The 27,142-nt window shown below is 36.9% G+C and overlaps 5 protein-coding genes and 1 non-coding gene across 6 annotated transcripts; 5 read left to right on the plus strand and 1 right to left on the minus strand.

Annotated features, from left to right (window-relative positions):
• LOC104720853 (probable cinnamyl alcohol dehydrogenase 9) lies at positions 1,307-3,171 on the plus strand. The gene is made up of 5 exons (XM_010438749.1): positions 1,307-1,466; positions 1,673-1,786; positions 1,864-2,377; positions 2,507-2,660; positions 2,739-3,171. Exons 1-5 carry the CDS (start codon positions 1,369-1,371, stop codon positions 2,939-2,941), a joined length of 1,083 nt encoding a protein of 360 aa, XP_010437051.1. The 5' UTR covers positions 1,307-1,368; the 3' UTR covers positions 2,942-3,171.
• LOC104720852 (egg cell-secreted protein 1.4) lies at positions 3,124-3,908 on the minus strand. Its single transcript, XM_010438748.1, has one exon. The coding sequence runs from the start codon at positions 3,666-3,668 to the stop codon at positions 3,294-3,296; it is 375 nt and encodes a 124-aa protein (XP_010437050.1). The 5' UTR covers positions 3,669-3,908; the 3' UTR covers positions 3,124-3,293.
• On the plus strand, positions 3,971-4,042 carry TRNAH-GUG. Its single transcript has one exon. It is a non-coding gene; the product is annotated as a tRNA-His (tRNA).
• On the plus strand, positions 13,968-19,627 carry LOC104720854 (cellulose synthase A catalytic subunit 2 [UDP-forming]). The gene is made up of 13 exons (XM_010438750.2): positions 13,968-14,661; positions 15,170-15,556; positions 15,648-15,750; positions 15,844-16,003; positions 16,102-16,368; positions 16,456-16,801; positions 16,892-17,029; positions 17,128-17,253; positions 17,343-17,555; positions 17,648-17,918; positions 18,002-18,198; positions 18,284-18,634; positions 18,719-19,627. The coding sequence occupies exons 1-13, from the start codon at positions 14,581-14,583 to the stop codon at positions 19,301-19,303; spliced, it is 3,225 nt and encodes a 1,074-aa protein (XP_010437052.1). The 5' UTR covers positions 13,968-14,580; the 3' UTR covers positions 19,304-19,627.
• LOC104720855 lies at positions 20,154-21,624 on the plus strand. Its single transcript, XM_010438751.2, has one exon. The coding sequence runs from the start codon at positions 20,384-20,386 to the stop codon at positions 20,807-20,809; it is 426 nt and encodes a 141-aa protein (XP_010437053.1). The 5' UTR covers positions 20,154-20,383; the 3' UTR covers positions 20,810-21,624.
• On the plus strand, positions 22,599-27,142 carry LOC104720856 (ribonucleoside-diphosphate reductase large subunit-like). The gene is made up of 17 exons (XM_010438752.2): positions 22,599-23,004; positions 23,257-23,318; positions 23,408-23,495; positions 23,587-23,850; positions 23,941-24,181; positions 24,283-24,359; positions 24,452-24,622; positions 24,716-24,808; positions 24,896-25,045; positions 25,131-25,217; positions 25,306-25,470; positions 25,555-25,674; positions 25,767-25,969; positions 26,056-26,205; positions 26,293-26,440; positions 26,620-26,703; positions 26,801-27,142. Exons 1-17 carry the CDS (start codon positions 22,777-22,779, stop codon positions 26,915-26,917), a joined length of 2,448 nt encoding a protein of 815 aa, XP_010437054.1. The 5' UTR covers positions 22,599-22,776; the 3' UTR covers positions 26,918-27,142.

A 27,142-nucleotide genomic window follows, 5' to 3' on the forward strand; every position in this document is an offset into this window, starting at 1 on the left:
AAGTTAAAGTGAGTTCTTTAATAAATTATGAAACCAAACGTAGAATTTTTGTTTATCATCAAATGTTTTTTTTGTGAAATGTTGGGAGTAATTTTTAGAATGAACATATCTACATTGATAAATCCATCTAGCTTTATAGTATAACAAAGTCCAAAGCTGGATTGTACTTGCACTCGTATATATTTTCGATAACTTATCCGATTAAAGCTGATAGTGATGTGAAACGAGGATGAACGCATTAACTATTAGATGGCGAGATTGATACTTCCATGCTTTAATAATAATTCGACTTTTATCCACAACGTCCAACCGGTTTTTTTTTTGTTCCATAATTGTTTGTTTGAACTACTACTCCAGCCGTCCAAAACCATGATGATGATGAATTGATGATGATGATGATGATGATGATGTGAGTGTGGAGGAGGAGTTCTACAACGTTGCATAGTCATATATTCCAAAATATAGAGAAAGTGAAAAGGACTTCTTAATCATACATATATTACGTGCTTAATTTAAAACCATAAGAGTGTGACTTACTAGTCTCATTAATTTATATCTCAGCAAATAAGTCGGCCTTGCAAGAAAGTTCACATGACGCTTTAACTGGTAACTAATTCGGGTATTGAAAAAGAATATAGGACAGTGAATTCAGTCACGTGTCGATTATGATATTCCTTTTTCTTTCGTATTTTCTTTTAAATTTAGTAAAAAGCAAAAGAAAAACAAATGAATTTAACCGCTTACTCAAAAGTCAAACAAATTGAGATATTAATTTTAATCAAATATAATTTTAGAGGAGTGTATTCAGTCTGATATTTTATTTTAGGTGATTTGTGTAGAACAAACAAATCTCATGTTCTTTGAATTTGATCATGGATTTTAAATTTTGTTGAAATCAAATGTTATTGAACTAGTGATTTGAAAATCTATTTTAAAATTTCATGTTATTGAAAAATGAAAACGTTTAAAGATTTGATTTTTAATGATTTTAAAGAATTTTAGAGAATTTCTTTACTTGAAGGAGGATTTTATGTGAGATTTGAAAATTTTCAATCAATCATACAATTACCCAAAAATCATCAAAATCATATAAAAACTTACTAAATTTTCCCCAAGGTGACAATTAATAATCAACCACAATCTATATATAGTATGTTATACAATGAAATTAAATAACTTTCTTAACTTCATGCAATGGTAAGTATATAGTATCTCAATTTACAGGTGAAAGCAATAAAAAGGGTTATTAAATATATCTAGCTACTCCTCTCATCTGTAAATTGACCCCATATATGCACCACTCCCTTGAGACAGTCACAGAACATAAGCTCAATATCTCACTCAGTCAAAGACAGAGACAAAAAAACAATGGCGAAATCTCCAGAAACAGAGCATCCGAACAAAGTCTTTGGCTGGGCTGCTAGAGACAAATCCGGCGTTCTCTCTCCGTTCAACTTCTCTAGAAGGTTTTCGTACTTAATCATACCAAAATCCAAGATCCTCCTCGTACTCTGTTTTATCGGTTCTATCATATGGTGTTTTACAACTTATTTTCCATTTATGCTTAACCAAGCCTAGATTTGGTCCAAGATAGATCTGTTACAAAGTTTTGTTGTTATGTGTTCTTGTTTCTGTATTTAACATATAGTTTGGTGTGATTTTGATTCTGTAGAGACAATGGTGAAAATGATGTGACAGTGAAGATCTTGTTCTGTGGAGTTTGCCACACTGATTTACACACAGTCAAGAACGACTGGGGATACTCGTATTACCCTGTAGTTCCCGGGTAATCAAAAATAAATATATATATATGGTACTTAACATTTTGACCATCATATAACAAAACCTTTTCATATAATTCAGGCATGAGATCGTTGGGATCGCTACAAAAGTTGGCAAAAACGTGACTAAATTCAAAGAAGGAGATCGTGTAGGAGTAGGAGTGATCACTGGCTCATGCCAATCCTGCGAATCGTGTGACCAAGATCTTGAGAATTACTGCCCTCAGATGTCCTTCACATACAATGCGATCGGAGCCGATGGAACCAAGAACTACGGTGGCTATTCGGATAACATTGTGGTCGATCAACGGTTTGTTTTGCGGTTTCCCGAGAATTTACCGAGCGATTCGGGTGCGCCGTTGCTGTGTGCTGGAATCACTGTGTACAGTCCAATGAAGTATTATGGTATGACAGAGGCAGGGAAGCATTTGGGTGTAGCTGGACTTGGTGGCCTTGGTCATGTTGCTGTTAAGATTGCTAAAGCTTTCGGTTTGAAAGTTACTGTGATTAGTTCTTCTCCTAAGAAAGAAGAGGAAGCCATTACTCAGCTTGGTGCTGATTCGTTTCTTGTCACCACTGATCCTCAGAAAATGCAGGTAAACTAGGAGAGTGATTTTTACTATCTTGGTTAAAATCGAAGTTGGTTCAATCCGGTTTTCGATCGGTTCAGTTTCAGAAGGTAAAAAAGAGTGACATATTATCTTGGTTTTGTTTTGAAAACTTAGGCTGCAATTGGAACTATGGACTACATAATCGACACGGTATCAGCGGTACATGCTCTGTATCCGTTGCTCGGTTTACTCAAAGTCAACGGAAAGCTCATCGCTTTAGGATTACCTGAGAAGCCTCTTGAGCTACCAATGTTCCCTCTCGTTCTCGGTAACCACTTAAAGATTAAAATTTCTCAGCAAGATCTTATCGCGTGAAAGGCAAGTTAACTTGAGTTAGTGTTTACAGGAAGGAAAATGGTGGGAGGAAGTGACATTGGAGGGATGAAGGAGACACAAGAGATGCTTGATTTCTGCGCTAAGCACAACATCACGGCTGATATTGAATTGATTAAGATGGATGAGATTAACTCTGCCATGGAGAGGCTTGCTAAGTCTGATGTTAAGTACAGGTTCGTGATCGACGTGGCTAACTCCTTGAGCCCTCCATGACTTAGCCGAATATAAGAACGGACCATTGAGCAGGCTACAAAACTATTTCATTTTCTCGTGTTTATTATGCTTGTGTTTGCGTCTTCTCGAGTTACCTTTGTTATATGCTTTATGTTTGAGAATCGGTTTCTTCTCAGACAAGTTACCCTCTTTCTATGTTTTCTTCTCAGTTTCTCATGTTCTGTTTCTTAAGAGAAACTCTTTATGATTCGATAAAAGTTTGAACAATCTTCGATTTGGCAATAATATAAAGATGGATCATAGTCCCAAACAGCTCTGAACCTTTATGATTTGTTAAAAAGAGACTCCATAACATATATATATATATATATATATATGCGTTTGTTAACAATCAAGCTTTTTTGGGAGAAGGAGCCGGAGAGGAGTTTGGATTCTGGCAAAAGCCACGGAGGACATTAGCCTCCTCAGACGTAAATCCGAGAGAAGTGAGCATAGCCGGCCAACAATTGGTTGTGATGACGTCGACGGCTTCACAACAACCAACGCCGAGTTTTGTTTCGCCGTTGAGGAAGAAGAGAACGATCTCATTCGTGCACGATTTGAGCTCGTATAATGCGTTCCAGCATTCCATTAGTCCTCCACTTTGGAGCCTCGCCGCTATGTTGGTTGACTCCGCCGGGAGATATCTGCCGGAGACGGTGGTGTTTAGTAAGAGGAGGAGAACAAGTGTGACGGTGGAGAAGAGGAAAGTGGTGTTTGAAGCCATTATCTATCTGATTGGTGTTGTTTTGGTTTGGTGGTTTTGTGTGATTAGATTGGATTGTGATCGTTTGGTATTTATAGTGTGCTTAGGGAAGGATATTTTTTGGGTTAGTAGGAGATTAAAGAGTCATTAACGGTTTTGTTAGTGGGGAAAGAAGTAAAGAGTGAATTGATTAAGAGTGGTTAAGCAAGATTAGTGAAGCGTCTTAAGCTGAAGAAGAGTTACGGAGATACGAAAGGTTGAGTTGTGAATATAAATAGATACTCGAGTATAAATTGTGGTATTGATGAAGTCAGTCAACAAAAGTGGCTGTAGTTTAGTGGTAAGAATTCCACGTTGTGGCCGTGGAGACCTGGGCTCGAATCCCAGCAGCCACACTATTTTTGAAAATTTTTTATCTGTCTAACACGTGCCAACTTTGCTCACGGACCTGCTTATCACAATTTGTTTTAATTGAAAAGCCCACCATACTTTCCTTATAGCCCATATATTGGTTTTATTTGGTTAAACTCAAAACCATATAGTATATTGTTGCTGGGAATGTTCAGATGAAGCGACTATATTTTTTCTTTTAAAAAGAATTTTCACACCAAAAAGAAAAAAATATTAATATTTTAAAAAGAGCAAATGAGATGAAAAATATTTTTTTTCCTTGTTTTGTTTGCGTGCGAAATGAAATGAGAAAACAAGAGCCAATAATAAATAAATAAAAAGTACGTAAAAGTGGCAAAAACTAAAATGGACTTATAAAAAGAGTGCCCTAAACTATGATCCTATATAACCTCGTTTAGGTCTGGCTAGTTGGACTTTGCCTTTTGATGGCTCAATCATTAGGATTTACTGATTTAGGTTAAGCAAAACTCCCAGTATTGAACGATTATTAAAAGTAAGTATAATTAATTGGAGAAAGCACATTTTTATCATGGGACTTAAGCTGCGTAGGCCAGCCGATTTGCGTACTAAGGTTTGAGCTAATAGTAAAATTCAACTATGAAAATAGCTACCGACAGATTGTGATCAGTAACACAGTAGATTAAACTTGAAAAAACTAGTTACAATAGTTCGCTTTGTTTTGGAACCAATTTTTACACGAAAAGAAAAAGAAAAGACACGAGCGAGCCCATTGACCTATATTTTTTAATATTCATTTATCTTATTGCATACATAGGAAGTTGGCATATTTAAATATTACCCGGAATAGCGAATAAAATACGATTTAGTGGGAAACTCTTAACAACTAACTAATGACCTTTTCCTGTAGGATAACACAATTATTCGATTCTAATTAACAATGTCTTTCTATAATTATTCGTCAGCTTCACAATAATGCGATACAGTGAAAACAATTTAAAAAACATGCTTCACTATAGTGGTAATTTTCGTCGGTGCCAATATTTGTATACTTAAATTTTTATCCTACTAATTAGTTTTGAATTGTATAAATTATCTGATTTGGTGGAGCCTTGTTGTAGGTCATCTAATGCTTTTGGCCATATATCGACCGACGAATATTCGCACTCCCACAGTCCGACGCAGTATAATATATACGCTATGCACCATTTAAAGAAGTCAGTACGTAGTAAGCATACGACGAGCTGGACTAAACGTGAATCAAAATTGTTAAATGTTTAATCATAGTTTACGAAGAAAATCAAATCCAAATTATATAATACCGCATGGTGCAACTAATCAAGATATTTAAATAATTAAAAAGCAAAACATACGGTAGTATAGATTCCTATCTAGTTGGTTAAATTAGACGCAATTATACCTGAATTAGTAAATACTTCTACAATTGTCTTTTCATTTTTCTGGGTGGTCACTACCTTCTTTTTTGTCCCCAGATGCTTGGTTGGCTGGTTAAATATGATAATCTTTTGGCAACATCTGTTTAGGAACGCATTGAGCGTAATTTATATCCTAGTTCACTTAGCTTGTGGCCAACTATTGGCCATCGTACATTAATTTGATAGAAAGACTAACTTCGTACCATCCAAATAATGATTCGGTTATCATTTCGCCATCAAAAATAACGATTTATATATGGCAAAGACATAGACATTTTAACAAATCTATTTACGATAATTCGGTAGAATATAGTTGTCCATGCATTGATGACTCTAATCAGTTTTAATAATAATACTTCATTAACATCATCATGTCGTATTTAACTATTTATATTCTAATCGAAACAGACCTGGTGTATTTAAATGCATATTAATCGATTAGATGGGGAGAAAGAAAAAAAACACCGTAAGACCTTTTCAAATGTCGTTTGTTTAAGCAAAATGATTATGGTTTATACAAATTAACTCTTATAACATCGTATTTGACAAGAAAAACGTAATCTGTATATTTTAAAACATTTTTATGACATACTCCTTGTCTATAAAAATTTCCGTTTTTAAAATAAAAAATGATAATATTTCCAAATTAAAAAGAGTTGCATATAGTTGACAAAAATAAAAGAGAGTTGCATATACGAATGATAATTTCGTTTTGGTGTGCTCGATTTGAACATTCTGCTCGTGTAGTTACATTTTTGTGTCGGCTGGTTTTATAGTTTAGAGACTGTTTAGTGAATGTTTATATGCCTTTTTACACACAAAAGAAAAAAAGAATAATGTATTTCCACTGTCGCATAAATATGAAGAAAAATGTTACGCCACCGACAAGATTTCATACCTTCTAACGTATTAAACTTAGAAAGAAACAAATTGTTTATTCAGAGTTGGTTTGGAAAAGATACTGATCCAACGGTCATGGATATTACATAGCATTATTTAATTAATACGACCAAAATATCCTGATGAAATCAATGTATACCTATTTAGAGCATCTTCAACCATGCCTTCATTTCAAAGGAAGTTCATCTTCAAAATAAAATAATACACCTTTAAATTTATTTCTTAAAAATTTTCTATTTACATTATAGTCTATAATTTTACCAATAATTTATTATAATCACAAATCTTTCATAGATAAATATAACATACACAATTAAAAAATATATCAAACAATATTAATAAAATACAATACCTTATATGATAAAACAACATAATATATATATAATATATAAAATAAAATTACATGTAAAATATAAATTTATTCAATATAATTATTTCCATAGATATATTCAAATAATAAAATTTATATAGATATATTTCAAATAATAGAATGTATATAGATATAAATCAAACAATTGAATTTATACAGATATATTTCAAACAATTAAACTTATTAGACCTATTTGTAAGATATAAAAGTTATAAAAATTAAAATAAAATATACATAAAATTTTAAGGGCAAATAGTGCACCTTCAAATTTGAGGATTCACTATTCAAACCCTTAAAAATTAAGGGTTTAAGGGTCTGTTGGAACGGTGTCAATGGGACCAGCTCCTCAAGCCACTGCAAACCTCGAGGTTCATCATCTTATTTCTCTTGAGACGCTGGATTGGGACAAAGAAAAAGTTCTGCAAATCCTCCTAGGTTACTCTCCACACCCTCCAGAATCGATTCTACAAAGTCTGGATATTATGAGAGTATTGTCCGGAATCCGACCTCTACCCTATACAAGATACGACCAAAGATTTTAAGTGGAAAGAGTTCATCTGGAATATCAAAACTTCCCCGAAGATCAAGTTCTTCCTATGGAAACTGATGAGGGCGCGGCAAGTCAATGTGGCGGCTTGTTGTCCTTTCTGTGGTGAAAGAGAATCCACAACTCACCTGTTCTTCACTTGTTCCTTCGCAAAACAGATATGGAAGCAGGCTCCGCTGCAACACCCAATCCAATTAGATCTCTTTACCACAACTATAGAGGTGTATGAAGCATTACAGAAGAGTACTTGCTTACCACCAACCGGAGTTGGATAGGGACCTCTGTACCCTTGGATCCTCTGGAAAATCTGGACTGCTCGCAACCATGAGATCTTTGAGAAACGCCATGACCCACCAAATGAGACTTTACGGGTGGCAATCACCCTAGCTCGTGAGTGGCAAGGGGCACAAGCACCAACAGAAGAACATAACGTCATTCAAAGGACCCCTAAACAACAACCATTGGCATCAGATGTGATCCTTGGCTTCTCCGATGCTGCCTGGGATCGAGCATCGCGATCTGCGGGCCTGGGATGGCACTTTTCGAACTGTGCCTCTAATACCCAAAAAAGATCTGATTCCATCGGGATGACTCATGTGGGTTCACCGTTCTTAGCAAAAGGACTCACCTTACTCAAAGCCTTGACACATGCATCAGATCTAGGTTTCTCAAAACTCTCTTTAGCTTCAGACTCGACTCAACTGATTGAAGCCATTAATTCGGAGACTCCTCACAAAGAGCTCCATGGGATTCTACACGATATCCTAACTATCTCTTCTACTTTTCACGAACTTTCCTTTCGGTTTATACCCAGAGAGCAAAATAAGAAAGCTGATGCTCTAGCAAAAGCGATTTTAAAAGACTCCACTATGTATGCGGCTGTTCAGGTTTAAATGAAATGAATCGGTTTGACAAAAAAAAAAAAAAAATCTGTTGGAACTAAAAAACCCTCAAATTTTGAGGGGTTAAGGGTCTGTTGGAGATGCTCTTAGAAGCTTCATACAAAAATAAATAAAGGAAAGCTTCTAAACTTTGGTTTCCTTTTTTTTCCATCATTACAATATTCACGTGTAATATAATAACTCTGGATGTTTATTAATAAATGATCCAATTATTAACAAAATAATTCTGATCTTGCAATCATAATTTAGTTACGCATTCAAAACAATAATTTACTTTAGTAAAAAAAATAAAACAATTAACCATTAAATTACGTTACGAACTAACCATTAAACTGTGGATATGGGGTAATAAAGGAAAAAGGCAACAAAAACTCAGGGGTTTTCTTAAAATTACAGCGCTGGACCCGAATCCGTATCTATTGTATTGGTAACAAAACAAGCCCTCAAGCTATTGTTCTCCAGAACCTGTAAATATCTCTCAGTTGTCGTTCGGTCTAAAAATATCTCTTCTTTTTACTAAATGAACTAATTAATCTCATTCTCATTAAACAGATAAAATGTACATAGAGTGCCTTATATACAGACTCTAACCTGGTTTACTTAATACACCTAAACCAGAACACAAAGAGATTATAACCGGTTTATACAATACCAGTGCACAATATTTAGCTATCAAAAACAAATACATTACAATAGTCCCCCTCAAGATGGGACAAAGAGATTGATCAGACCCATCTTGTCTATTAAATAGCGGAATGGAGCAGGATGAAGAGCTTTTGTGAATGGATCTGCAAGTTGTTCCTCAGAACAAACATGAATCAACTGAAACCAACCTGCAAGTAACCTCTCTCGAGTGCTGTGACAGTCCTTTTCCATGTGCTTTGTATGCTCATGAAAGACTGGATTGTGAGCGATGTGAATCGCAACTTCATTGTCACAGGAAAAGAGAGTAGGCTTTACTAGACGAACCTGGAATTCTTTGAGGAAAAATATGAGCCACATAAGTTCATCAGAAGCAAAGGACATGCTTCGGTATTCAGCTTCAGCAGATGATTTTGCAACAACCTGTTGCTTCTTAGATTTCCAAGAGATAAGGGAAGAACCCAAGAAGAAACAATATCCATTAGTAGACCTTATGGAATCCACACACGAACCATAATCAGCATCCGCATAACCAATGAATTGTAATTCAAACTTGGAGGAATAAAACAAGCCTTGACCCACTGTTCCTTTGATATACGCCAGAATAGTGTGCAGAGCTTGCCAATGATCTTTACGTGGAGCCTCTGAATACTGACTCAACTTGTTGACAGCAAATGTTAGATCAGGTCGCGTGATCTGCAGATACATTAAGCGACCAATGAGACACCGATAAGGCTTAGCATCAACAAAGTCACCTCCTGTATCTTTCGAAAGCTTGATAGTAGGATCAAGAGGAACATGAGATGGCTTGCAGCCCAACATGACCGTATCATCCAACAGATCCAGAGCATATTTGCGTTGACAGATTGTGATTCCAGAAGCTGATCTTGCTATCTCCAGCCCTAAGAAATATTTCAACGGCCCCAAATCTCTTAGCTTGAAATAAGAATGAAGCTGTTGTTCTAGAACATCCACCGCTGGATCATTGTTACTGGCGATGAGTATATCATCGACATAGACCAACACACACATGAAGACAGATTCTGTGATTTTAAAGAAGCAAGTATGATCACAATAAGATGTAGTAAACCCCAAAGTCAAAAGAGTAGTGGAAAACTTAAGGAACCATTGCCGAGAGGCTTGCTTAAGACCATACATGGACTTCTTTAACTTGTAGACAACATTGGGAGGGATGGAGTCCCCCTTACTAGATGCATATCCAGGTGGCAACTTCACATATATCTCTTCATCAAGATCACCATTCAAAAAGGCATTAGAGATGTCAAGCTGGGTTAGAGAAAAACCATGAATATCTGAGATAGCAAGAAGCAATTTAAGTGATGTAAGCTTGGCAACAGGAGAGAAAGTTTCATGAAAATCAACACCTTCCTCTTGATTATAACCTTTAGCAACCAATCTTGCCTTATACCTTTCAACACTACCATCAACATTGAATTTGATCTTAAAAATCCACTTACAACCGAAAGGAACTTTGTTTGGAGGCAGTGAGCAGATCTCCCAAGTACCAGTCACTTCCAAAGCATCAATTTCAGTGCCCATAGCACCACACCAAACCTTATGTTTCTTTGCCTCAGTGTAGGTTTTGGGTTCAAGTTCTTTATCAATGGAAACTAAAAAAGAGTAATAGATTGGAGAGAGGTTTCCATAAGAAAGATATTGAGAGATTTCGTGTATGGTTGAGGACCCTACTGAATGACAGTAGTAATCCTGAAGATAAGCTGGTGTTTTTGTTCTCCTGTGAGATGTTTGAGTAGAAGACTCAGGAACATCAATTATAGGGTTAGCAGAAGGCTGAACCTCTACAGAAGGAGAAGATAGAGAAGTATCTTCGCCAGATGAATCAGATGACACAGGAGAATTGTTAATCAAATCAGGAAAAAAGTCAATATTAGCTGGAGACAAATCTGATTTGACAAACGGAAAGAGCTGTTCGTGGAACACCACATGTCTTGAGATAAAGATATTGTTACTCTCAAGATCAAGAAGCTTATATCCTTTGTATCCAGAAGGATAACCAAGAAAAACACAAGCCTTAGCTCTAGGGTCAAATTTATGTCTGTTCTTGGGTGAGGTAGAAGCATAACAAAGACAACCAAAGCTTTTTAATTGACTATAATCTGGCTGTTTCTTTGTGAGAACCTCAAATGGACTTTTATCATCAAGAATAGGAGCAGGTAGGCGATTAATAAGATGAACTGCAGTGAGAATGCAATCACCCCAGTAAGGAAGAGGAATGTGAGATTGAAAAAATAAAGCTCTAGCAACATTGAGGATATGTTGATGTTTTCTTTCAAAAACAAAATTTTATTGTGGAGTTTCAGGACAAGAATGGAAAGATTGGATACCTTTAGAGTGAAATAGGTCTTTAAAAGAAAGTTCTGGAGCATTGTCGGATCTAACCCCCTTAAGTTTAGTTTCATATTGAGTTTCTATCATCTTAATAAAAGTGGGAAAAATTTGTAAGAAATCAGACTTTTGTTTAAGAAGATAAACCCAAATGGCTCTAGAACAATCATCAACAATAGTTAAGAAGTATTTAAAACCATCATAAGTAGGAACTGAAAAAGGTCCCCATGTATCCATATGGAATAGATCTAAAAGTTTATCACTAATATTATTATGAGAAATAAAAGGGATATATTTTTGTTTTGAAAGATGACAGACTTTACAATGAGAATCTGAAACATCCTTTAGTTTAGGAAAAGCTAAGATGTTATACATAGGTAACAACTTAGACATAGAGGGATGTCCTAGCCTTTTATGCCACAATTCAGGACTAGGAACAACATTAGCCAAGATAGGAACATTATTAAGAGGGATACCTGATAAAGAAAGAGAGTCTATATCCAGAAAATAGAGGTTTGCCACTTCTCTACCTTTCCCAATCATTAGGCCCCGAGTACGATCCTGAATTTCACAACAATAATCATCAAACCAGACTCCATAACCTAGTTGTTTAGCAAGAGAGCTGACACTAAGAAGGTTAAATTTGAATTGAGGGATGAAAAGAACTTTTTCTAAGGTTAAATTACTACCCAATGTAACAGTTCCTAGACCGATAATGCTCACGAGGTCGCCATTAGGCAAGGAAACAGTAGTATTTGAGAGAATAGTGAGATTAGAAAAAGAATTTTTATCATGAAAGATATGATGTAAAGCTCCAGAATTCACAACCCAAGCATTAATAGCAATAGCGTTGCTATTAACAGAACATACATAAGGCCTAGCATTTCCGGAAAAAGAACATAGGATAGAGGGGTAAAACTTACCGGAAATGAGGCAAACTGTTGAAGAAGAAGGTTTGGAAATTGAGACAGAGTGAACTTCAGGGTTGGTGATGGTGCTTGAAGACTGAAGCTTGGTGCTGAGGTATGACATAAGCTGTTGGATCTGTGTTGGAGTAAGATCATCAGACAAAGCACTGAGAGTTTCTGAACTTTCATCGATTGCTACATTGGCCAAAGCAGGCGTAGGAACTGATCCTTTATGTTTTGACTTGAAATGAGCTGGATAACCAACTCTTTTGTAGCATCGCTCAGCAATGTGTCCAGCTCGTCCACAGAATGTGCAAATAGGCTTGTCTTTCCTCTGATTAGCTGAATCACCGCCATATTGTTGCCCTTGTCCTGAAGTAACAACATTAGTCTGAACCTGAGTATTGGACACTTGAAAAACAGCAGGATCAACACTAGTGTGAGAGGGAAGACGAGCTGACTTCTGACTGTCCTCTTGATCAAGAAGATTATAAACCTCAGACATAGTAGGCAAAGTTTTCTTCATCAGAATCTGACTCCTAACCGTATCATAGTTATCATTAAGTCCCATAAGAAAGTCTATGACACGATTGGTTTCTCTTTCTGTGATTAAAGCTTCAACAGAGTGAGCTGTAGCTTAAAGACTGCTTAATTCTGCCCATAAAGACTGAGTGTGTGTGTGATAAGAGGAAAGAGTCATATTGCCCTGACGTAGAGAGTGAATCCGCTGGCGAATCTTGTAAAGTCTTGGCAAATTGGACTTGTAAAATCGTGTGTGGAGATCCTTCCAAATATCTGATGACTTCTTAATGTAGAGGATGCTTGTATAGATCTCTGGAGTAACACTATTCAACAACCACGATTTGACCATGCTATTGCACCTAGACCAGATCTTGCAGTACGGATCATCTTCATCAGGTTTACCAATAGAGTCGTCTAGAAAACCAAGTTTGTTCTTAGCTTCTATACTAGTGGTCATAGCAACCACCCAAGTTCCATAATTAGTTCCATCTAACAGACTAGCAGTCAAAACTAATCTTGGATGATCTGCGCTCTGAAGATGATAGGGACTATGAACATTATCTGGTGAATCTGATACCTCGAAGTGATGTGGAGAACCTTTGGGAAACATCGCTCGAGTTTGATTGATTTCCTGAACATCGGAGTCGCGACGAGCTTGAACGGAACCATACGCTAGCTTGCGAGATCTCGGCGATGTGGTTTGCGGTGGATCCGGTGAGATAGATCTGTACTTCGATTTGCAATTTCGCTTCCCCATCGTTGACTGTGAGAAATCGGATCTAACGAAGAAGAGATTGATGATCGAAGCTTGAAAGAACAGAATCTGAGATGAATTTTGCGGAAGAAGTGAATGAGAATTTTTTCGAGAAAAAAAATTTTCTGGGAATCAAGATGAGAAAGTTAGTTACGATCGTGATTTTGCTCTGATACCATTTTACTAAATGAACTAATTAATCTCATTCTCATTAAACAGATAAAATGTACATAGAGTGTCTTATATACAGACTCTAACCTAGTTTATTTAATACACCTAAACCAAAACACAAAAAAATTATAAACTGTTTATACAATACCAGTGCACAATATTTAGCTATAAAAAACAGATCCATTACAATACTTCTCATCAGTCCATGATGATACCAAAATAATCAAAATATTTTTATTTATTTATTTTTTGGTTTGTAGTTTTTCTTTTTCATCCTTTCACCAACTCTAGAAGAAGGTGGGACTCACACTAGTCTCCAGCTCCACCACCACCATAGCCATCGTCGTTTTATCCGGGACCCACTTATTATATATGTGACGTCTCTGTGTTTGTTTATAAACATTTGTTTCAGTCTCTTAATTTCATCTGTTTAATTTATAAAGTGAGAGAGAGAGAGAGAGAGGTATTTGATCTCAATTTTTGCTGTCCACATTTTATTAACACAAGTCTGTCTGTCTGTCTGGGGGTTGTGTCTGAATCCTCTTCTCTTCTCTTCTTTCTCTCTCACATTCATCTTTCTTTCAATCTATCAGACACAAGAAAAAACCCCTGATTTCACATTGCTTTTGTCAGTCTGTAAAATTCTCTAGAATCAGTGACTCACTCACTTAAATCCAAAGAGCTTTTTTAAATTTATTTATATATTATTTTGGTTGTTGTTGTGGAGGAATCAAAATAGCTAAGCCCTTTGCAAAAAACTCGTTTTTCTTCTTCTTCGGGATCTCTTCTTTTCGTTTTATTTATTACTATAAATATATATATACACCAGACCCAATAATATATATATATATTTATTGTCGATTGGGTTTTTTTATTTCGTCTCCTCCTTCGTCTACCATACTGCATGCTCTGAATCGGTGTGTAATGGAAGAAGCTCAACAGTCTGGATCCATCATCCGGGTCGGGTCGGGTTTAGGTCTCTGAGCAATATAGGGGCAGAGAGAGAGAGATATAAATTCGGTTTTTTTTTTTGAGAGAAGAAGGCATGAATACTGGTGGACGGCTCATTGCTGGCTCTCACAACCGAAACGAATTCGTTCTCATTAACGCCGATGAGAGTGCCAGAGTAAGAGATTTCATTATTTTTACTTCCCCTCTTGATTTCTTTCGTTTTCACTCCTCAATTGAATTTATTCACCAAAAAAAAGTTTTTTTTTTTTTTCCTTCTCTTGGGATTTAGATTATAAGAATCTTGATGGAATTTTATGTGATCTGAGGTTACTGAAATTGGAAGTTTCTGGGTGGAGTAAGGCCGCAACCCACATGTTCTTCTGTTTTTTTTTTTTCCTTTTTCTTCAAGTGTTGTTGCATGATTCATACGTGTCGGCAGAGTTGTCCTGAGTTACAAATCATGTTCTTGGTTTATCTGAGCTGCTCTTTATTGCTCTCACCTGATTCAGATGGGATACTAATTAGTAATTAGTGTCTCAATTATGTTAAAAACGACAACTTTCATAAAATTCTGATTCACAATAAGCTACAAGTGTTTCTTTTTGAGTCTAGATCCATCTCTAGGATTTGATTAAAGACTGATATGTTTTCATTTGTTCTTGTGATTTTTTTTTGCTATATAGATACGATCAGTACAAGAACTTAGTGGGCAAACATGTAAAATCTGTAGAGATGAAATCGAATTAACGGTCAACGGTGAGCTCTTTGTTGCTTGCAACGAATGCGCATTCCCTGTTTGTAGACCTTGCTACGAGTATGAACGTAGAGAAGGCAATCAAGCTTGTCCTCAGTGCAAAACTCGATACAAACGGATTAAAGGTAGTCCACGTGTTGACGGAGATGATGATGAAGAAGACGACATTGATGATCTTGAGTATGAGTTTGATCATGGGATGCACCCTGAACACGCCGTTGAAGCCGCTTTATCTTCACACCTTAACACTGGTCGTGGTGGTTTAGATTCAGCTCCACCTGGTTCTCAGATTCCTCTTTTGACTTATTGTGATGAGGTGAGGAATCCAAATTGCTTTCTTTCATTGAAAACGTTGTTGCTTTGATGATTCTTTTTTCTTATAATTTGTATGTTTTTTTTTCTTTCAGGATGCTGATATGTATTCTGATCGACATGCTCTTATCGTGCCTCCTTCAACGGGATATGGGAATCGAGTCCATCCTGCACCGTATACAGATTCTTCTGCACCTCGTATGTGTTTACTTTTATGACTCCTACCCTTTTGTTTATATGAATTTTCTCACCTTCTAATAAGTTATGAAATGGTTTTGTTTTGTATTACAGCACAGGCAAGATCAATGGTTCCTCAGAAAGATATAGCGGAATATGGATATGGAAGTGTTGCTTGGAAGGACCGTATGGAAGTTTGGAAGAAACGGCAAGGCGAAAAACTTCAGGTCATTAAACATGATGACGACGAACTGGATGATCCTGACATGCCTATGTAAGTTCAATGGTTTTGTTAAAATCTCATATAATCTTTTTGTGTTCAATGGTTTTGTTTTCTTATTGTTGTATAAACATTCTTGGTGCTAAAATCAGGATGGATGAAGGAAGACAACCTCTCTCAAGAAAGCTACCTATTCGTTCAAGCAGATTAAATCCTTATAGGATGTTGATTTTGTGCCGGCTCGCAATTCTTGGTCTTTTCTTTCATTATAGAATTCTCCATCCAGTCAATGATGCATATGGATTATGGTTAACATCAGTTATATGCGAGATATGGTTCGCCGTATCTTGGATTCTTGATCAATTCCCCAAATGGTATCCTATAGAACGTGAAACATACCTCGATAGACTCTCTCTCAGGTAACAGAAACTCAAAAAGACTACTTGCATGCAAATATTCATTTTTTACATTTCCAAAGATTTTTAAAACTCTGTTTTTCTCATTAGGTACGAGAAGGAAGGAAAACCATCAGGACTAGCACCTGTTGATGTTTTTGTTAGTACAGTGGATCCATTGAAAGAGCCACCGTTGATTACAGCAAACACTGTTCTTTCAATTCTAGCTGTTGATTATCCTGTGGATAAGGTTGCGTGTTATGTATCAGACGATGGTGCAGCGATGCTTACATTTGAAGCTCTCTCTGATACAGCTGAGTTTGCTAGAAAATGGGTTCCTTTTTGTAAGAAGTTCAATATCGAGCCACGAGCTCCCGAGTGGTATTTTTCCCAGAAGATGGATTATTTGAAGAACAAAGTTCATCCTGCTTTTGTTAGGGAGCGTCGTGCTATGAAGGTTTCCATTGCTGCTTTTGCTCTTTTTGCGTATATCCAATGATAAATATATTATTTTAAAAATCTGATTTTATATTTTTGTTTGTTGCAGAGAGATTATGAGGAATTTAAAGTGAAGATAAATGCATTGGTTGCTACAGCACAGAAAGTGCCTGAGGAAGGTTGGACTATGCAAGATGGAACTCCTTGGCCTGGAAACAACGTCCGAGACCATCCTGGAATGATTCAGGTAATGATATGACTCTGTTCTTATTATGTTCTGGTTTGTTCTAGTTCTCAATATATCTTCAGACCGAAGGCATTTTTAATAGGTTTTGAAAATGGCAGGTGTTCTTGGGACATAGTGGAGTTCGTGATACGGATGGGAATGAGTTACCTCGTCTAGTGTATGTTTCTCGTGAGAAGCGGCCTGGATTTGATCACCACAAAAAAGCTGGAGCTATGAATTCCTTGGTTAGGATAACGTGTTTCTTGATTTGTCAATTTCTCTGCTTTCCTGAGTATAAGTAAACAAAAAACTCATTTTACTTTTTTTCTTGAAGATCCGAGTCTCCGCTGTTCTATCAAACGCTCCTTACCTTCTTAATGTTGATTGTGATCACTACATCAACAACAGCAAAGCAATTAGAGAAGCTATGTGTTTCATGATGGATCCGCAATCCGGAAAGAAAGTTTGTTATGTTCAGTTTCCGCAGAGGTTTGATGGGATTGATAGACATGATCGATACTCAAACCGCAATGTGGTGTTCTTTGATGTATGTGTCCTTATGTTATTTTGCTCTGTTTCTTTTTTATGTTTTACTGCTCTTCCACTTTTCTCATTTGATCATTGTTGGTGTGAAAACAGATTAACATGAAAGGTCTTGATGGTATACAAGGACCGATTTATGTCGGGACAGGTTGTGTCTTTAGAAGACAAGCTCTTTATGGTTTTGATGCACCAAAGAAGAAGAAGCCACCAGGCAAAACCTGCAATTGTTGGCCTAAATGGTGTTGTTTGTGTTGTGGGTTGAGAAAGAAGAGTAAAACGAAAGCTAAAGATAAGAAAAACAATGTTAAAGAGACTTCAAAGCAGATTCATGCAGTAGAGAACATCGCAGAAGGGGTCATTGTCCCAGGTATCAAAGAAGGAGAAAACATAAACATTTCTTGTTTGGTTTCTATCTTGTTTCAAATTCTAATTAGCTGGTTTTTATGTTAGTGTCAAATGTTGAGAAGAGATCTGAAGCAACACAATTGAAATTGGAGAAGAAGTTTGGACAATCTCCTGTTTTCGTTGCCTCTGCTGTTCTACTAAACGGTGGAGTTCCCCGAAATGCAAGCCCCGCGTGTTTGTTGAGAGAAGCCATTCAAGTTATCAGCTGCGGATATGAAGATAAAACCGAATGGGGAAAAGAGGTAAAAAAAAAAACATTACATAGTTTGCAAATTCAACTACAGAGGAGGTTCTTGTGATTTCATTCTTGCTGATAATGTTATGCAGATCGGGTGGATTTATGGATCGGTTACTGAAGATATCTTGACGGGTTTCAAGATGCATTGCCATGGATGGAGATCTGTGTACTGTATGCCAAAGCGTGCAGCTTTCAAAGGATCTGCTCCCATAAACTTGTCTGATCGTCTTCATCAAGTTCTACGTTGGGCTCTTGGCTCTGTTGAGATTTTCTTGAGCAGACATTGTCCGATATGGTATGGTTATGGTGGTGGGTTAAAATGGTTGGAGAGATTTTCTTACATCAACTCCGTTGTCTATCCTTGGACTTCACTTCCATTGATCGTCTACTGTTCCCTCCCTGCGGTCTGTTTACTCACCGGGAAATTCATCGTCCCCGAGGTACTACTACTGTAGTGATATTGACCTCTGCATTTTCATTTTGACTTAGTTTTTTCTAAAATGTAGTGTGTTTTGCTATGACAGATAAGCAACTACGCAGGTGTTCTCTTCATGCTCATGTTCATATCCATAGCAGTAACTGGAATCCTCGAAATGCAATGGGGACGTGTTGGAATTGACGACTGGTGGAGAAACGAGCAATTTTGGGTAATCGGAGGAGCCTCTTCTCATCTATTTGCTCTGTTTCAAGGTTTGCTCAAAGTTTTAGCTGGAGTTGACACGAACTTCACGGTCACATCAAAAGCAGCAGACGATGGAGCTTTCTCTGAGCTTTACATATTCAAGTGGACAACTTTGCTGATTCCTCCTACAACGCTTTTGATCATAAACATCATTGGAGTAATTGTGGGTGTTTCGGATGCAATTAGCAATGGGTATGACTCTTGGGGACCTCTGTTTGGGAGACTGTTCTTCGCACTTTGGGTCATTGTTCATTTATACCCATTCCTGAAGGGGATGCTTGGGAAACAAGATAGAATGCCTACAATAATTGTGGTTTGGTCAATTCTGCTAGCGTCGATATTGACGCTCTTGTGGGTAAGAGTGAACCCGTTTGTGGCTAAAGGTGGACCAGTGTTGGAGATATGTGGTCTGAATTGTGGAAACTAAAGAAGGAAGAGTAAAAGGAGTATTTTGTTGGAGCTTAGGAAGCAGATGTATTGATGGTGATGAGGATGTGTACTCCTATTTTGGTGGTTGTTGGATGAATGATGCAAGTGTGTGTTCTTAGATAAAAGATGTGCAGTTTTTTACAAGTTTTAAAACTTTTGTTTTTGGTTTTTGTTCTCCCCTAAATTAATTCTTTTGTTATCAATGTTATACTAAATAGAGTTGTTTGTTTTTATTTTTCTTTCTTTTACATGTACTTTTTAGAGTTATTCACTAGCTATTGTATAATACAATAAGGATTATATAGATACACTTTGTTAATAATGGATTTTAGTGTCGTTTCACACTTTTTTTTTTTTTTTTTTTTGTATTTTGTTCATAAAATAGAACTATTGATCATCAGCATTTATGTGAAAAAAAAAAGAGACCTTGTAACGGTAATGTAATTAAAACCAAAATCTATTGAAAGGGTGCAAAGCCACCGAATGTTCCACATCGGATGATGATGGTACGATTAAGATGATAACACGTGGAATGAAGGGGGGGGGGTGCTGTGTTTATTCCTTATCAATTACCGGAGTGGACCCCACCAAATCGTATAATTGAAGTCAAACGCATCTATTTCTAATTTCTCTCTCTTCAGAAAAATGGAAACCTCATCACACAAGGACACACAAGAGTCGTTGGATCTGCAAAAAAGAAAAATCTTAAAGTCGGTCAATAGCTTCGACGGTTCAGGATCATTTCATTAAAATACACTTTGATCCACTGGATGATCATGATCAGAGGCTTGATTTATATTTTTCACTTTTAAATATTATTATCTTCTCTGAAAGTTGCAAATCTTTCACAAGACACGTTCTTCTTGCAAACCGACGTTGTAGTCTCCTTTTTTTTTTTCTTTAATAGTTTGCCTTATTGCTTCTTTTCTATTATAGTATATAAAAGACGACAAAACAAAACGATACGCAAAAAAAAACAAAACACAGAGGATACACGTAAACGTGATCAGAGAGTGGTCAAAAGGGAGACAAGACAATATAAATTCGATCGATCGAGGATCCATTTATTCGGAAAAAAATGATCAATCAAATGGAGGACCATATTGGTTTTTCGGGAGATTCTTCGTCAGAGATTGCGATTTCGGAGACGGAGATGGAGGCGGCGAAGCAGCTCGTGCAGTTGAGCGAAGATGATACGTTGAGCTGTAGCAGCGGCACTGGCTGGAGCGTTTCCGGTCACGACGCTTGTGAAGGGAAAGCGGAAGGCGGTCATAATACCAAGAGACAAGAAGAAGTTGTTGTTAGTTCCAAGGTTAGAGATCATTTGGTCGGAAATGAGCTAAACGACGGCGTGTGTAGGAGCAATAAGAATGTTACGGGCGGACGACAGAGTTTTATAAAGGCGATCATGGAGACGAATACAAGGATAAATAAGAAGCAGAAGTATCGATCTCTCGCGAGCATCTACAGAGCGACGAAGGAGATATTACGAGAGGCTAGTTGATTATATAAGTCGGATGGCTAATTACGTTCTAATGACGTTGGTTAAAAGCGTGTTTTAATTATTATATGTCATCGTTTTCTATGGGTTTTGTATGTAAGTATCTGTTAGCGTTGAACCGGGAGAAGGTGCTAGAAGAAGAATTGTGAATCTTTGCAATAATTATTTAAGTATTTAACAGAAATTTGTTTGACAAAATGTTATTTAATCATTTCTGGACCTGTTCTATATTAAAGTTGACGTAAGTGCATTGAAATTACATTAACTGTTCAACAATTTGTTTTCCCCAAGCACGGCTCAGATTCGTTCTCAACGGCGGCAACTTGGAGTTATCTTTATCCATCAGGACCTAAGGTTGACCGGTATGAGTCGGTTTGGATCAAGAGAAGGATCCCCAAGCACGCCGTCATTGCTTGGCTTATCTCGCGTCATAGGCTCCATACGAGGGATCGGCTGGTACGATGGGGTATTTCGGTTCATTCTGTGTGTCTTCTGTGTAATGCTCATGACGAGACTCATCAACATCTCTTTTTTTGAATGCTCTTATGCGGATGGAGTTTGGCAACATTTCACTCTTAAAGCTCAAGTCTCTTCTCCGGCTGATTTCGATGCTAAAGTTAGGTGGCTAAGAAATCCCTCCAGGGATAAAAACGTGGCTTTCATTCTTCGATAGGCGTACCAAGCCTCTATGTATGCTATTTGGAGAGAACGAAATTTCAAGCTTCACTTTGCTACCTCTACACCGGCCTCACTTGTGTTATTAGAGATAAAGAACACTCTTAGGCTTCACTTGGGTCCTTTGACGCTAAAGCAGAGGATTATTTCTCCAGCTCCAACGCTATTAATAATTTGGTTCAGCGTTTTTCATTAGGTTTGTTGATGTATACCTTTTCATTTGTGTGGATGTTACTCGTTATTGGAGGCACTAGTTTGTAACTGGCCATTTCTTTGGCGATTCAATGAAAAGTATTCTGAAAAAAAAAAAATTGTTTTCCCCCAAACAAATTTTGTTCAATGTTGATACTATTGTATTTTAATACCAACTTTTCACTTTCCATTTAAGAACCAAAATGAATGGCATAATACAAATTTTGGGGTTTGCCAAAGAGGCAAATGTTTTCTGAAGAACATATTGAAAGCGTTTACTACATTATTCAAATCGCAAACAAAATAGCTCAAGCTTTGATCTTATTTATTTTTCAACTAGAGTGTACTACCGTACGTAATCTGCTGGTGATGTTTATATCGCGCATGTATACAAACTCTTGTGTGGATTTTCACAACAATTGACTGACTGAAATTGCATATGTAAAATAACATCATATATATAACGTTGAAGCTTATTATATAATATGCTTTTTTTATACCTACTTAAGTATCATGTTTAACTCGCACGTATACAAATAATCTTGGATGGATCCTCTCACAAGTCACGCCAATTATTATCTACAAGGTTAGTATATAATAAATAACTAAACAAAGAATAACAAGTCACATCTACCTACTACAGAACATCATAAACAGAATATATGACACTGTTCATAAAAATATTAGCCAAATTTAGTTAGTTCATAAAAAAGTATACAGTATATATCAAGCATATCACTATCACGTATTCACATCATAATTTATAGAGTATGTAAATCCTAATTAGTGTGAAACGTTAATTTGATAATTTGGGCCCATGCGAATTTTACGGACGCGTATTCTCTCGCCATTTGGTTACAACAACTTACAAGGCCTTATTTGCCTCCTTTGATGGATCCTTCTTGTGGAAGCTGGCGGGGAAATCTGAAACTTTTGCGCGGGAGAGAGAGAAAAAAAAAAGAGAGTCAAAATTCGGCAACTGAAAAGATAATAATACATAGTACAAATCAAAATCAAAAATAATTTCATTTATTTCATCAGAGACTCAGAGACGCCTAACAAGTGTTCGATAGAATTCCTCATAGAGAGAAAAAAAAAAAAAAATGTACGTGGTGAAACGTGACGGGAACAAGGAAACTGTTCGCTTCGATAAAATCACTGCGCGGCTAAAGAAGCTTAGCTATGGTCTTAGTATCGATCACTGTGACCCTGTCCTCGTCGCTCAGAAAGTCTGTGCTGGTGTCTTCAAAGGCGTTACCACTACTCAACTCGATGAGTTAGCCGCTGAGACTGCTGCGTCTATGACCACCAACCATCCCGATTACGCCTCCGTCAGTCTTCTTCTTTGTTTTTTCCCCTTTCTTTTTTCTTTTTTTATTTTTAGTACTATCATCACGAATTGGTTTTAATTGGTGTTTTCTTAATTTGATAGATCAGTTTCGGATTTACATGTGAAATTGCATCTTTGTGATTGACTGAGATTGCTACTTGATCTGATTCATGTTGTGATGCTTTCCAATTTTTATATTGTTATTGGACATTAGGCAATAATTTAACAATGTTTTCAATGTTTATAATTCCAGCTTGCTGCTAGAATCGCTGTCTCCAGTCTCCACAAGAACACTAAGAACTCATTTTATGAAACGTGAGTGTTCTTCTGATCTCTAGACGTATCACTGACTATTAGTTATTCATATGTGTTGTTGACTTCGATGGATTTTGGGAAATCTTCAGGGTTAGAGATATGTACGATCATGTCAATGAGAGATCTGGACTCAAGGCTCCTCTAATTGCTGATGATGTATTCGAGATCATTATGAAGGTAATATAGCTTTTGTTATAATCCCTCTATCTAATGATGGAAATCTCTCTTCTCTTTGTTTAATTGTATTGTTTCCTTTGGTTAATTTCAGCATGCTACTCGTTTGGACAGTGAAATCATTTATGATCGCGATTTTGAGTATGATTACTTTGGATTTAAAACGCTTGAGAAATCATACCTCTTAAAAGTGCAAGGAAAAGTGGTTGAGAGGCCTCAACACATGCTGATGAGGGTTTCAGTTGGTATCCACAAGGAAGATATCGATTCTGCTATCACTACTTACCATTTAATGTCTCAGCGATGGTTCACCCATGCAACTCCTACTCTCTTCAATTCAGGAACACCAAGGGCTCAAGTAATGTTTCTACAATGATTTTTTTAAAACAGAGCCATACGTGAATCTGCAATGGTTTTTTTACTGATGTGCTATTGTTTGAATATGCAGTTAAGTAGCTGCTTTTTGATTTGCATGAAGGATGATAGCATCGAGGGAATTTATGACACGTTGAAAGAGTGTGCTGTTATAAGCAAATTAGCAGGCGGTATTGGTGTATCAGTTCACAACATCCGTGCAACTGGAAGTTACATTCGTGGCACAAATGGAGCATCTAATGGTATTGTTCCAATGCTGCGGGTATTCAATGATACTGCTCGTTACGTTGACCAAGGAGGAGGCAAGAGAAAAGGTATACATTTCAGGATACTTTGCTATTATTTTCATGATTGTTTGTAAAGTAATTGTAGTTTAGATTTTGTTATGTATATATCTTTTTTTCAATTGGTGAAGGAGCCTTTGCCATATACCTGGAGCCTTGGCATGCTGACATTTTTGAATTTCTTGAACTCCGTAAGAATCATGGAAAGGTACAGTTACACCAAGAAAAGATTACTCATTTGCCTTATAATTTAAATATATGGAGATAGCTTACAAAAGACTTTTGTTTTTTCCATTTCAGGAGGAAAACAGGGCCAGAGATTTGTTTTATGGTCTTTGGATACCAGATCTTTTCATGGAGAGGGTTCAGACTGATGGACAGTGGTCACTGTTTTGTCCTAATGAGGCTCCAGGTTTGGCAGATTGTTGGGGTGCAGAATTTGAGAAATTGTACACTCAGTATGAGAATGAGGTGAATGATTCATCTTTTTGGATTTACTGCTTCCTTTCGAATTCTTGTTATATATATACCAGTTATGTGATGCATCTTTGTTTGTATCTTTAGGGTAAGGCCAAGAAGGTTGTCCAGGCACAGCAGCTTTGGTATGAAATTTTGACGTCCCAAGTAGAAACAGGGACACCATACATGCTTTTTAAGGTAAGAAACAGTGGTAGTTTTTTCGTCACTGTGTATAAACATGTTTTCTGTGGTTCCCACTTTTTGATTTTTGAATCTCTTCTGTAGGATTCATGTAACAGGAAAAGCAATCAACAAAATCTGGGTACCATAAAGTCTTCCAATTTATGCACCGAAATCATTGAATACACAAGTCCAACAGAAACAGCTGTGTGTAATCTTGCATCTATTGCCTTACCTCGGTTTGTTAGGGAGAAGGTGAGTCGCAAAAAGTGTTCTCTGATTTTATTTTTGTTTGGTCATTTAGTGCGTAACTCTTGACATTTCTTACATCTCACATTAGGACACCCCCTTGGACTCACATCCGTCTAAGATTGTAGGCAGTTTGGGCTCAAAGAGTCGTTACTTTGATTTCGACAAGTTAGCAGAGGTCAGTACTTAACTATTTGGTTCATTTTGTTAACTTTTTAATGTTTGTGCAATTTGATTGACTTCTTCTTCTTAATTTTCTTCGTCAGGTGACTGCCACTGTTACTGTTAATCTCAACAAGATTATAGATGTGAATCATTATCCTCTGGAGACTGCAAAAACCTCAAACATGCGACATAGGCCTATTGGTATAGGTGTACAAGGTCTTGCAGATGCATTTATCCTTCTCGGAATGCCGTTTGATTCCCCTGAGGTGAACTTACTTAACATAAGTTAATCAACTTTTCAAAGTAGTTTTGATATCTTCTCTGAATAAGTTCTTTGGAATGAATCCCAGGCTCAACAACTGAACAAAGACATATTTGAAACTATATACTACCATGCACTAAAGTCATCTTCAGAGATTGCTACTAAGGAAGGTACATATGAAACTTACCAAGGAAGTCCTGTAAGTAAGGTATGCATCTCAACAAGCAAGTCTTTCGATATTTGTACAACGTTGTCATAAATTCTTGTTTCTAATTACTTGGCTGGTGTATATACTACCAGGGAATTCTTCAACCTGACATGTGGAATGTAATTCCTTCCGATCGCTGGGACTGGGCTGCTCTCAGGGATATGATTTCAAAGAATGGAATCAGAAATTCTCTTCTAGTGGCACCAATGCCAACTGCTTCAACCAGCCAGATTCTTGGGAACAATGAATGTTTTGAACCTTATACCTCAAACATTTATAGTCGTAGAGTCTTGAGGTATGTTCTTCAAGTAAATAACTAGATCCACAAAGTTATGTTTCTTGTATCCTTCATAGGCTTAATCATTGGTCTTGTGATTTCAGTGGTGAATTCGTAGTAGTGAACAAGCATCTTCTTCATGACTTGACTGATATGGGACTATGGTCTCCTACACTGAAAAACAAGATAATACATGAGAATGGTTCCATCATAAATGTCCCGGAGATACCTAATGACTTGAAAGCAATTTACAGGTATAGAACTTCCTTGTTCTTTTAAGCCCTCATTAATCTTGTGTTCATAAACTTTAACCTGTGTGCTATCTTGCAAAAATGACTCAGGTCTGTCTGGGAGATTAAGCAGAGAACAGTGGTCGACATGGCTGTAGATCGTGGATGCTTTATAGATCAAAGCCAAAGTTTGAATATACACATGGAGAAACCCAACTTTGCAAAACTCACTTCCTTGCACTTTTACGCTTGGAAAAAGGTAACAACTTATCTTACAACTTTACGCAGCTCTCAAAATGGTCAGAATGATTGAACACTTGCAAGAAGGAATGTTTCAGTTGCATGGCTTGTATGTTGATTTATTCATGAAACTCACTTCCTAATATGTTGGATTTGTATAACAAGGTCTCATTATTGTTATTGTTGTAAATATGAAAGGGTTTGAAAACGGGAATGTATTACCTGCGATCGCGTGCTGCAGCGGATGCGATAAAATTCACAGTAGACACAACAATGCTAAAGGTAAAAACAACACATTTGTGTCACAGTGTGATTTGGTTGTTACTTAGAGAGCGAAATTGACATTTGCCTCTGTGTGAATTCTGTCCGGTTTATGCAGGAGAAGCCTAATGTGGCTGAAGACGAAGAAGCAACAGAAGAAGACAACGAGACGAAGATGGCACAGATGGTTTGCTCTTTGACAAACCCTGAGGAGTGCATCTCATGTGGAAGTTAAAACAACACAAACAATTGAAGGAGCTAACGAAACAAATTAAAATGTTAACGTATTGATGTAGTAGGCTTTAAGATTGTCTTGCTATGGGGGGGGGTTTGGGGGTGTAGACATAAGTTGACAAATCTCTTTCTTTTCGAATAAAGAGAGGTTGAGGATCGTTTGAGTGTTGATGTGTAACCAAAGAAGTTACAGTTGCTCAAGGTAATTAAGAATTTGTTATAAGCC

This window comes from Camelina sativa, chromosome 11, assembly GCF_000633955.1.
Source record: "Camelina sativa cultivar DH55 chromosome 11, Cs, whole genome shotgun sequence".
NCBI lineage: Eukaryota > Viridiplantae > Streptophyta > Magnoliopsida > Brassicales > Brassicaceae > Camelina > Camelina sativa.